At 43.7% G+C, this 13,479-nt stretch overlaps 1 protein-coding gene across 1 annotated transcript in view; it reads left to right on the forward strand.

The window, feature by feature from the left end:
- The window catches only part of cdk17 (cyclin dependent kinase 17), a 47,509-nt gene that overhangs the window by 19,795 nt on the left and 14,235 nt on the right, over window positions 1-13,479 (forward strand). The window contains exons 2-3 of the mRNA XM_080421761.1: window positions 6,350-6,498; window positions 10,425-10,589. Coding sequence (XP_080277887.1) covers window positions 6,372-6,498; window positions 10,425-10,589 — 292 coding nt within the window. The 5' untranslated portion in view covers window positions 6,350-6,371. The remainder of the gene's footprint in view (window positions 1-6,349; window positions 6,499-10,424; window positions 10,590-13,479) is intronic.

The following is a 13,479-nucleotide window of genomic DNA, read 5'->3' on the forward strand; positions in this document are numbered from 1 at the left end:
TTGAAGTCTCCTCCTCAGCACTACCCACGATGCACTTGGAGACACCCAGTAGCAGGCAGAGGAAGTGATGAGAGGAGGCGGGGGCAAGATGCTCAGCGGCTGTTTGGGGGTGGGGGTTTGAGCGGGGTTTGAATTTGGAATTGTGGGTCAGGACTTAACGCAGCCGAGTGCACATCTGCACCTATCCAGGAGGTATATGTGGAAAAAGAGAATATTTTTTTTGTCGAGTTCTTCAGGTTCAGGCAGGGCTGATGAAAAGCTAGACTTGCAGACAAGAGAGAGAGCGAGAGAGAGAGAGATATGGGTGAGAGCCTATCAGTGGCAGCAGTATGCTGGATTGCTTTTGATGATGAATTCCCCACACACTCTTCTCCTCATCATTCACATGTACCAGATGCTGTAACCACACTCCCCTCCACATGTCTCTAAATCCAACACACACACACACACACACACACACACACACACACACACACACACACACCAACCCCCTAGATCTGTCACATGAACGATTCTTTGTTTTGGTGTGCTAGAGAGATAATACCCGTCTCTGTTACAGCACTCTGTGTATAACACAAAGAGAGCTTATCTCTGTGTGCGTGTGTGCGTGCGCGACTGTGCGCGCGTATGTCTCGTGTGCTTGTATGCGCGTGTTCTGTTTTTATGTTCGGAAGCACAAGCTCCACAAAGTGGACGGTCGCGTCAAAAGGAAGATCCTTAATTTGCCGTTTCATTTTGGCGAATGCTGAATTTGCAGGCTTGTTTACTTGTAACGGAGGAGAGAGCAAGTTTGCTCTACAGAGTGAAAGACAAAGTCTGTTTTCTCCATTTTCCAATGGAGCAATTAACCCGTTCAATCCCGGGAACGCATATGTGTCATTTTAGATTTCTTTGGCTATTCAAAAATAGCAGATATACGATTTTTCACAAAAATAGCCCAAGTATAAAATAATGGTTATAGCTCAAATCTAAAATGACACAGATGCGTTGTTTAGACTGATGTTAGGTTCTTGGTTTACCTATGATCCTAGATTACTGAGGCACTTATGCATTTGATGTATTACCTTGTGTTTACTTTGCATACGGTAAGTCTCTCTGGATAAAGAGCGTCTGCTAAATGCCTAAATTGTAATTTAGGCGTATTTGGTATATTTGGGTCCATCTTTTTGCACTGGGAGTGAAAAGAAAACCCCACACTGTGCCCTTTCAATGTGTGTGACAGAAAACGTGAGCGTGCACGTTGCCCGTACACGTGTGTGCTCTTGATGTGGAACACAAGCACTGCTGATAAAATGTTCAACCGCTAAATCCTGTTAGTAAACCACACTGACACACTTGTTTATCTTTGTCTCCTCATCTTCTCTCTGGGTTATTTAATTATTTTTATGCCGTGACTCTGCAAGAGGCTGTGTGTGTGTGTGTGTGTGTGTGTGTGTGTGTGTGTGTGTGTGTGTGTGTGTGTGTGTGTGTGTGTGTGTGTGTGTGTGTGCGTGTGCGTGCGTGTGTTGGTCTGGGTGTTCGGAACTAATCTCATAAACCCCTGGACCGATAAGTGTCATACTTTGTATGCATGCTGCCTGTAGGCTACAGAAGTACCTCCACACATTTTCTTTTACATGTGTTTTAGACTTGTTGAAATATTTAACTTTAGTTTTTTAATGGAAGTCAATGGGGCCCATGCTGAATCCTTGCCAAAGGTTTGGAGTCTCTTATGTCATAGAGGTGTCATAGATGACTACTGTCACAGGCCGGTCAAACAAAGTCCCAGATCAACATTGGAACCACGCCGTTCCCATTTGGAGTGTGTGTGTGTGTGTGTGTGTGTGTGTGTGTGTGTGTGTGTATGTATGTGTGTACACACATACACATATATGTATGTGTGTGTAAGTGTATACACACACACACACACACACACACACACACACACACACACACACACACACACACACACACACACACACACACACACACACACACATATACACACACACATATACTTCATTTAAATACTTCTTTACATTATATAGACATACACACACATATCTCAGAGTTATATTAACACTGAGGATATTACTGTGCATCTGTATGATCTGCATGGTGTGTCTGTGCCCACATCCCTGCTTCATTAGCCCTCTGTGCTTTAATGAGATCAACTCCTGCCGAGATGAGAAGAGAAACGGGTCATGTTCTACACGCACACACACACACACACACACACACATGCACACACACACACACACACACACACACACACCCCCATACACATACACACATACACATACACATACACACACACACACACACTAGTAAAGACATCAAAGCACCCCCGCCCTCTTCCCTGCCTGGTTTTGTGGGGGAGTTTGGACGCGCGCACACACACACACACACACACACACACACACACACACACACACACACACACACACACACACACACACACACACACACACACACACACACACACACACACACACACACACCCACACCCACACACCCACACACAAAATGACATCAATGTCTAAGGATAGACACAGACTTGTGCTTTATTGGCAGTGCAGCCTAATGGCTTACTAGGCTAAAACACACACACACACACACAGTCACACAAGATGCAGTAGAAAAGATGCACACACACACTCACACACACACACGATGCAGTAGACCACATTGACATCAGTCGGTAGCGGTTTACTAGCAAACGGGTGTATTCCACTGTACAGAATTGGCCTGCTAACTTACGTGCCTGTGGCTATAATGAGCTGTGTGAGTGCGTGCGTGTATGTGTGTGTGTGGTTAGTTAACCACGGCAGTGGGGGTAGGGGAGCTACTAGATTGCGGTCACACACTCAGACACTGATTGATTGAATGATTCCAGCCGAATCCAGCAATGCACACACTCATCTTGATAGGGAATGGCCGTGGAATTTCAGGAACGGCTGATGTGTGTGTGTGTGTGTGTGTGTGTGTAGATGAGGTTAACCCCTGTCTGTCCAGACAGCCACATCATGGCATCATCCCATGACTATGCAGGAATCTAACGACCTTGGAGGGAGAGAAGGAGGGAGAGAGATACTAGACAGGGTTGCATAGCGGAGGTTGTTTATCTGAAGGTGTTGGCCAGGTGTGGAATGCCAGGGCTGCGGCGGTGGGGGTGTTTGTGTGCCATATCATCGCCCGACTGCATTTCCTGTCTGTGTCACATATCACCCAACACCCCTTCCTCCCCCTCAGCCGGCAGTGTGTGTGTGTGTGTGTGTTATCACAGGGTCAGCAGAGGTACCCATTCCACCCCCCTGCCCTAAGGGGCGTTACCGAGGCAACACAATGAACAGGGAAGCTGGCCTGAGGCAGTGACAGCAAGGTGTTTCCTGTGACCTGGTTGACTGCTGTGTCAGCGTGTGCGTGCGTCCGTGCGTGCGCACACACGCACACACACACACACACACACTCAGAGTTAATGTATCCTCTCTAATACAGTACGTACAGTATACAGGCTTACACAACGTACTGTATAGGCCTGATTGAAAATTTGCCGTATCACGGTGTCGTGACGAAGATATTGCAGATCTGCAAGCTCACAATGTGTCGCATTGCAACACATCTTGAGCTTGTAGATCAGCTATTTTCTGTATGTCAGGGGTTTTCAACAGGGGGTCCGTGACCCCTAGGGGGTCCTCAGAGTTACTACAGGGGGTCCGCCAAATCTTTGTGTGATATGATTTTTATGTTTTAAATTAACCACTTGAACCATGGCATCCCTATTCTGAGCTGTGAGCTTGTAGATCGGCTATTTTTGGCAAAGAGGTTTTGTGTAGAGGGAAAAAAGTGCAGACCAAGTAAACACAAGTAACAATTTTATACAATATAGAGGGGGTCCCTGCTTCATCTCTCTCTCAGCTAGGGGGTCCTTAGCCTGAAAACGTTGAAGACCCCTGCTGTATGTGACGCCATCGTATGACAATGAAGTATATAAATCAGGCTTTGCTGCTGCCATGGACTTCCAGTCTGTCTGCTGGTCTTTCACCTCCCGTCACTCTGCAGTCTCGTCTCGGCCAATCACCGCAACTATTGGCCCACTTATGTCAACGCGGTCGGCCACCAAACCTGCCAATCACAACACGGCAAATGGTCCTCAAGGGTGTGTGCAGTCTGAGGACAAACTTGTGTGTGTGTGTACAGCGGTCTTCATGTGTACTGTGTGTGTGTGTGTGTGTGTGTGTGTGTGTGTGTGTGTGTGTGTGTGTGTGTGTGTGTGTGTGTGTGTGTGTGTGTGTGTGTGTGTGTGTGTGTGTGTGTGTGTGTGTGTGTGTGTGTGTGTGTGTGTGTGTGTGTGTGTGTGTGTGTGTGTGCATCGTCCAGTGTCGCCCACCATGACACCATGGATGTCATGGTGTGGGGTGGGTGTCCTAATTCTTTGCCATTCTTGAACGACTTTAAAGCTACGTAACTTCAATGTCCTGCTGGGGAATCGAACCCGGGTCTCCCGCACCAGTGTTGTCATTTTCTACTTCGTTGTGACAGGGAGAACAAATACAACCACCGCAGCTGTGTTATATTGTATTAACATACTCTACCGTACAGATTGGTCAAAATATCGTAACTAAGCAAGTTACATAGTGTAGCTTTAAGCCCTATATACGTTGTTGTATGACAGATAGCCGACCTTGTACATCTGATATTTTTGCCTTTTTAATTCTGTCCAAAATAGCGATGACAGCAGGTTGAAAGTGGTTAACAGAGCTACCTGTCTGTTTACCAACACTGACCCGTCCTGGGCTGTAGCGTTGACGGTCCAGGCGTCGCAACAGGCTGCAATGCCAGCCTGTCGCGAGTTCGACTCCCGTTCCCGACGACCTTTGCTGCGTGTCACCCTCCCCCATCCCTCTCCCATTTCCTGTCAGCCTACTTTCCCTATCCCTCTCTAAATAAAGGCATGAAAAGGCATATCTTAACCCATTGAGACCTGAAGCCGATTCTACATGTCTCCTAAATCTCAACAGTTTTCTGAAAAACGTATGTTTCTTTATCAGTGGTGCTCCATCTTTTTCATGTCAAGGACCCCCAAAATTAAATGTATTTGGCCGCGGACACCCCATCAAAATATCTTGTTCCAGGGACCCCCCCCCAGAAGCAAAGATTTGAGTTAAAAAATGTTCGCTTTAGAAATATATATATTCAAAGATTTGCAAACATTTTCAAGATTTTTTCAAAAATAGCAGATATACAAGCTCATAGTGCCGCGCTATGAGCTTGTAGATCTGCTATTTTTGAATAGCCCAAAGTGTAAAATAATGCTTTTTAGCTCAAATAAAAAAATTACACAGATGCAGGTCTCAATGGGTAAAAAAAAGAAAAAAAAGAACAATGACTTAACCAATCAGAAGTCATGCAGTCTGAAGTGCCTCAGTGACGTATCCCTCGTGTCCGTATGGTTCTCTGTGTGTTTGTGTGTAATTGGAGAACGTTGTATTAGGTTTGATTCATTATTTTATTTGATTTGTTATTATTCATGCTTTATTCATGTGTTTGCTGTCCTGTGTGGGCTGGGGGACTGGCAGCAGTCCTCCTCATCTGCTTATGAATATTGGATTAAAAGGAATGCTAGGTTATTCATGAATGTGTCTATTTTTTGCTCGTTTCAGGAGCACTTGAGCCGTTGAGGGGATTCTGAAATCCCCCGCCGTGCTCAAGAGATTTCTTCTCGCGCGCGCGCACACGCACGCACGCACGCACGCACACACACACACACACACACACACACACACACACACATGCACTTTTCGTACACACACGAACACACAACACTGCATTCATTCATTCATACAAACAACCCTCTGGCTGTTGTTTGTGTGTTATTAGTACAGTGCAGTGTTGATTTTGTCGACTAAAACTATGACGAAAAATGTTCGTCGACTACCTTTTTTCACTGACTAAAACTAAATAAAAACGAAATAAAAACTAAGCTACGATGACTAAACTAAGTCATCGTACTAAACTAAATATATTGACAACCAAGTGTAAAATCACCCATTACGACGTAATCAAGGCACCGCCGAAATACATTATAGTCGACTAAATCATCTGTAGATTTAGTCGACTATAATCTTATGATATTTAGTCGACTAAAACTAGACTAACAGTAAAACATTTCAGATGACTAAAATATGACTAAAACTAAATGGAATTTGATTCAAAAGACTGACTGAAACTGAATAAAAAATTGGCTGTCAAAATCAACACTGCACAACACTGCATTCATTCATACAAACAACCCTCTGGCTGTTGTTTGTGTCTTATTAGTACAGTCAGTGATGTTGACTTTTGTCCTTCTGTGTGTGTGTCCTCGCAGGCCGTGCACTCACTGCCCTGCCATGGAGAAGATGAAGAGGCTCAAGCGGCGTCTGTCTCTGACGCTGCGTTCCAGCCACAGCGTCGATGAATCCCTGTCAGAGCTGGCCGAGCAGATGACCATCGAGGACAACGGCTCCAAGGACAACGGTTAGTGTGTGTGTTGTGTTATGCTTCTGCTGGAGGGTTTTGCATCAGCTCCTACCGGCCTTGTGGTTAGAGTGTCCGCCCTGAGACTGGGAGGTCGGGGTTCGATCCCCCGGCCGGGGTCATACCAGAGACTCTAATAATGGGACCCAGTGTCTCCCTGCTTGGCACTCAGCATCAAGGGTTGGATTGGGGTAAGTCCCTGCGAGCGTCATGTCCAGGGGGTGTACTTGTACATCAAGCTGCCTCACACTAAGGAAACAGGAGATAGGCTCCTGCCCTATGGGCCTCAGGGCTCGGCAAGGCTTACTTATTTGCATCAGTGTTGCCAGATTATTAGAGAGAAATAAGCAACCAACCAGGTCTAGGAAAACAAGCCCAAAAGAAGCGACTAGGCCACATGAGCACTTTAAACCTATGTACTGTTCACAACAGATCTACAAGCTCACAACGCGTCGCGAGCTTGTAGATCTGCTATTTTCAAAAAATCTTGAAATAAAATGTGGAATATTTGGAAGATTTTTGAAATATTCTGGTACAGGGCTCCCTGGCACAATGCATTTTCAGATGGGGGTTAAGGACAAATACATATTAATTTGGGGGTCCATAACATGATAATACTTAATTACAAAATGTGTAAGCAAGCCCAAATAAACTACACTTGCTTACACTAGAAACAAACCCCCCCCCCCCCAAAAAAAAAAACACAAACCGCAACTACCAATATTTACTAGCAACTTTATAAAAAGAAGCCCAAAGTCACTTATAATAAGCAGACATTGCATGTGTGTTTGAATCAGTCACAGTACTACTACTTCATCTGGGTAGGGCAGCAGGGGTTAAAGTTCACCCCGTGTTGGAAGGAATAGAAGTTGTATGACAGCAACAATAATATGCCCATCAGCAAGCGTGTGCCTTGTTCACCGCTTTAACCCTGGCATCCCTATTGTGTGCACACTTTTGTCAAACTTTCTGTTAACGTCTTCAAAAATACCGTAGCTAATATGGCAGAAGATCTACAAGCTCATCTACAAGCGTTGCATCGGGATGTGTTGTTAGCTTGTAGATTATATATAGGGTACATTATATAGGACAAAAATAGCAAATTGAATGTCATCAGAACTCGCAAATAAGTATGTAACTTATTTAATGTTTTTGTATGTGACACTTTTCAGAGAAATGCTGAGTAAGGCCTAGGGCTGAAACACGTCTGTCACCTTCGGCTGCTCTGTGTTATTAACCCTTTAAGACCTGAGTCCGATTCTTAAAATGTTTTCTAAATTCTAACTATAAAATATATAAAAAATATTTTTTCACGATTTTTCAAAAATAGATCTACAAAGTATATCTGCTATTTTTGAATAGCCAAAGAAATCTAAAGTGACACAGATGCGTTCCAGGTCTTGTTGCCAGTGTTGCATACTTACTTAGTTGCCAGACTGCTTTTTTGTGCCGTTGGGGTCAGCACCCGTCATACTCTTATAGAGTTTTGAGTTGAGTACGCCAGTTCCCTTGTTTACCCTGTCAAGGTATCCATTAGTGGGACACCAAGCAGATGGTGGATCTGCTGGTTTGTTGTAAATTGCTCAGGATGAAAACATCGGTTAACGTCCAGAGAAATGGAATTGACGGCTTTTTCAGCTGTACTGAAATGCTGTATATTAGCTGCCTGGCAGCGGTCAGTGTGCTCTTACTGGTATTTAAATGATGGAATACTGACTTCTGCTAATAGGCCAAAGCACTAAGTTCATTTCCTTTGTTGAAGTGAGAAGTCTTTTCGGCGGTGAACTTAAAACAAGTCCAAGGCACTCCGTTCAGTTGAAGGGTAGTTTTCAGGCGTCATTAGCAAGAATGCTTGTTCTAATGAAAAGACAGCGGACAGTAAAGACGAGACTGCACTTGTATAGTACTATGTACTCACACACCCATACACTTGAAACCCACCGGTCGCGCAAGCATAAGCTCATGGATAGCGCCTTTTTCCACTCTCACGTTAGTTACCGTCCGCGCACATCCACGTACGAAAACATTTATAAAATTCCACACACATTCTCATTGAAACGCATTGACCAGACGTCCCGCTGTGGCCAGGTTTGGCGAGAACCGTCGTGCCCAAACTTCAGATCCTGTGTCTGGGTGAGACATGGCCTTTTGACATGATCTAAATGGCTCAATAGAAGAGCAGAGAGACAAACAATACAACCACCGATTGTATAAGTCAGGGATTCCAAAGTGGGGTGCGTGCACCCCTTGGGCTGCCTGAGCTGCCTCTATGGGGGTGCACGTAGAAACATGTAATGGTAGTTTAATGGATGTAACAATAATTACACCATTAAACCACCAAATGGGATTTTTAATGAAGTAAAAGCATGCAATTAAAACATTTCCTTTTGTAAACTTTGGTCAAAGTTTAATTAAAAAACTTGCATTTTAACAAATTAATAGTGTACCCAAAATGCACTTCAGCTGCTATTTCAGTCATTTTTATAATTTAATTTAATGAGGCTTAATTATGACAGCATTCCCCCCCCCATCTTCTCTCATGATGGCCCTCTGCCAATGAGCCTGTGCGTGTGTCCCTGCCCTCACCCTTCCTCTTTGCTATTTAAAAGTGACGTTTGTAAAGCACAATAAAGCACATTGCATTGCCTTGTTGTTGAAATGTGCTATACAAAAACACTTTCCTTTCCTTGCCTTGTGTGTAACTTTGTTGCAATTAATTGAAACTTTGTTACGATGTAGTTTCAATTTAATTCAACTGTGCACATTTCTGTGCGCTCTTGAATTTTTATCGTGTGTTTTTATGTGTTATATTTTATGTGGTGTGATTATTTGTGCATGTGTGATGCCTTCAATGTGGCTATAAATAGGCAATTTTTCTGAGGATAGGGGTGCATCACCCTAGTTGGTATGTAAGGGGGTGCAATGCCTAAAAAGTCTGGGAACCGCTGGTATAAGTTATGTTGTTTTAACATACTCTACCATACAGATTGGACAAAATTACATTATATTGATAAAAAAAAAAGAGCAGCTTAAAACCCTGTCCTCAAGGAGGAAATTAAAAGTACGGTATCTGCGTCCTGTTGGACTGGAAGAACCCTTGTTTAAAAATAAATGCAAATTGTGAAAGATTTACAGCAATCTTTTACTTAGATTTCTTGCAGTGGAGTTATGGCTAGTTGCCCTGACCCTGCCAATATGGCGGTGATGTTGACATATGATTCGGTGGCCAATGCGGTGTCTGCGTATATTATGTCTATGCACACACACTTGCAATATAAACGTTTGACCTTTTGTGCTTTTGCCACAAAGCACAGCAACTATTGACAGGATTTGGGATATAAATGTAATTGAATGAAAAAAGCAGCAACCACACAATCGAACACTGTACTAATATCCAAAATGTATTGCAAGTATTGCACTGTGCTTTCGCGAAAAAAGAAAAAATGGCATCGCGACCTCCCGTTCATTTTTATACGCCGAAAATAACATGTCTGGGCCAAAAATACATAGTAAAAAAAGAAAGTACACAGGAGCCGAGATATAGGATTTTTAAGTAATAAGTTAACCAAGAAGTGAATGGAGCAGCAAATCTTCGGATCACGATATCTTGGGTTCTGTGTGAGTTTTTGTCAACGAATGAGTGGAGGTTTATTACATTATTTGGATATTAATTTAATACAAAATCAAAGCAAAGTCATGTGTTTCAGTAGTACCAGGTATTCATTCCGTTTTTACAAGAAATGAAGGGCCCATCCATCCATCCATCCATCCATTCACCCATCCATCCATCTACCTACCCATTACATTAGTTAAATCGATGCATCTCCACTTGTCAGATTCATATTGATATTTGTATTGATTTTGCTATAGATTGACCCATAAACCCACTGAGTGACATTATGTATGGTTTGGCTGTGTGTTTGCAGAGCCCATCGTGCGGAACGGCCGGCCCCCTACCTCCCACAGTATGCACTCCTTCCTGCACCAGTACACAGGGTCCTTCAAGAAGCCCCCGCTCCGCAGACCCCACAGTGTCATCGGAGGCAGCCTCGGGTCCTTCATGGCAATGCCTCGCAATGGAAGCCGTCTGGGTGAGACTGCGCACACACACTACACACACACACACACACACACACACACACACAGCACACACCAGTGTTGATTTCGTCGACTAAAACTATGACGAAAAATGTCCGTCGTCTACCTTTTTTCACTGACGAAAACTAAATAAAAACAAAAAAGAACTTAAGCTATGATGACTAAAACTAAGACTAAATACATTTTAGTCGACTAAATCAATTGTAGATTACGGTAAGTCGACTATAAACTTATGATATTTAGTCGACTAAAACTAGACTAACAGTAAAACCTTTCAGATGACTAAAATAGGACTGAAACTAAATGGAATTTTATTCAAAAGACCAAATGACCAAAACTAAATAAAAATTTGCTGTCAAAATCAACACTGACACACACACACACACACACACACACACCTGTCACATGCACATAGAGAGATATTCACATGCATGCGCACACGTGCACGAGTGTGGCTATACCAGCACCATCGGGCTCTATCATAGCATCGCACCTTGACACCTTGTGACAGCTTGCAGACGAAGTCATGGAGAAGATGGCCGTAACCCAGCCTGCAGACACACACACACACACACACACACACACACACACACACACACACACACACACACACACACACACACACACACACACACAAGTTAGCAGTGGGAAAGCAGATGGCGACTAGGAACAAACAGGAAGTGTGACACAGCACACAGCCATGAGAGTTCCGTCCTCCTGACTTGGTGTGACGCCACCATGGCACACACACCATCACACTGCTCTCACCACGAATGTGCGTGTGTGCACACACACACACACACACACACACACACACACACACACACACACACAGTGTGTGACCAATAACACTCCTGTCAGGTGTTATTAGTATGACTCAGCCATCCCTTATCATCCCTACCATGTTTGTTTTCACCTACAGTATGTGAGATAGCCTGCGCATGCGTACACATAGTTTACCCATGTGCATTTCCTGGGACACAGACTTCTATATCAACATTTTCTCTTAGACCTCTCATTATGACCAATTATGTGTATGAGTGTTATCCCTGCTGGGGACCAGTATCTCTTTAAAGTGGACCCTGGCCTAGTTAATAGGACTTGGATCCACAACCAGGCCAGCTATATGGGACACAGTATTGTAGAACACACTGCTACACTCTGCTGCTCCTTAAGACATGAGAGGAGGACGAAGTGACAGATGGGAAGAGACAGAAAGAAAGTTGTGTACTTTTTCAGGACTGCAGAAAGAGAGGGGAATATAAAAAATGGCTATGTGTCCCTAACCCTAACCCATGTAGAATTGATGGGCAACAGAAGAGTGGAAAACAATTGGTATTCTTTCCCCAAAACACAAACTTTTCTCAGGCCAGAGATGGAGTAGGCTAAATAGGGGAAATGTAAAGCTAGAAGTCATGGGGAAAAAGCGTGACAAAACATAATGACGAAAGAGAAAAACAAATCTGAAGTTTTACAAAAAAGGCTGCCAGAGAAGAACACAAGACAAGAGGAGGTAACCAAAAGAGAAAAGGGGAGAGAAAACGTCTTCCCTTTCACACATAGAAAGGGAAGACCGTGAGACATAATGAGGAAGAAGAAATGGCTGGTGAACACAAACAAAAGTAATGTTTCAGGGATTTCCAGGAAAAGAGGGTAGAGGAGCACTGATGAGAGAGAGATGGATGGCTGGAAGCATCGGCAACATAAAGTGAAAGAACAATCAGTCAGAGTTGATAAGCCAGAGTTGAACCATGTACATTTAATGTCGCAAAGTGGGTCAGAAATGTTCCTGTAAATTCCCGGAAATCTTCTGAAAATTCTCCATGGGAAATGAAGTGTGGGAATTATGACCAATTTCCATACAAGATCTTACGTATGTTTGCAGAAACAAACATTACTAGGTAGCATGTTTCTGTAACAATGTGAAAACATTTTATGGACATTCTGTTGAATTGAAACCATGCACACGGCATTCAATGTGTAGTGCTGTCCTCATCACATGTAGAGATAATTTGCCAGCATCCCATACAAAAGAAATTCAGTAGATTTACAACCTCTGCATGTGCAGTATATTCTCCCATCACATGTGCAGAGCACACTTACACCACATGTAACGATAAATCTGAGCATCTTGCACACACTGTCTGAGCCACTATGTTGGGCTGCCTTCCCAGCGTTCTAAATCTGATAACCCCATATATTCCCATTTTATTTCTGTTCCTTCCAATTTAAGATTTCCACCTTTGAACAGTCTGAAACTTTTGCAACCCCTAGGTACAGTACACTGTAAAATCCTGAGGGATAATTTAACTCTGGAGTGTAAAAATTGAGCCGTAAGAATGAATTTTAGAAATGTACTGTTCCCTATGATGTCTGATGACAGGCTCCCATACTAGAGGTGTTGAAACGCTGATAACAGGGGTGTGAACACTCATCCGTGGTTACTTGTTAACAGTCTGCGCGTTGAATGCATGCGCTTGGTTCATCGGTGTGTTCTGCCTATTAAGCTCTGCCTCAACCCCCCGCTGCTTCTTGAAGGCACACAGGTAGTAGTGGTAAGTATGTAGTTTTAGTTTTATGGTCTTGGAGGAAGAGGCAGGGCAGGTTCAAGTGTTTAATCTTTGGCCTTGGGGGTGGTTAGCAGGGCCTGAGAGGGGAACTACTGCCTGGGATGAAAGAGACGGAGAAGAGTGGGGGGTCGGACCGGCTGGTTGTAAAGTCTGTCAGAGTGGAAAAAAAGGCTCTAATTATTACCTCTTTTCCTTGCACCGAACCTTGCATCGATCTGTAAAACTTCCTTCCACTGACAAACTTTTGACTTAGATACTGTACGTGTCTTAGAAATACGTTAACCCGTACGGTTAGACACCCCTTGTCTCGTTA

Source organism: Gymnoscopelus braueri (genome assembly GCF_963280865.1).
Source record: "Gymnoscopelus braueri genome assembly, chromosome: 23".
Classification (NCBI taxonomy): Eukaryota; Metazoa; Chordata; class Actinopteri; order Myctophiformes; family Myctophidae; genus Gymnoscopelus; species Gymnoscopelus braueri.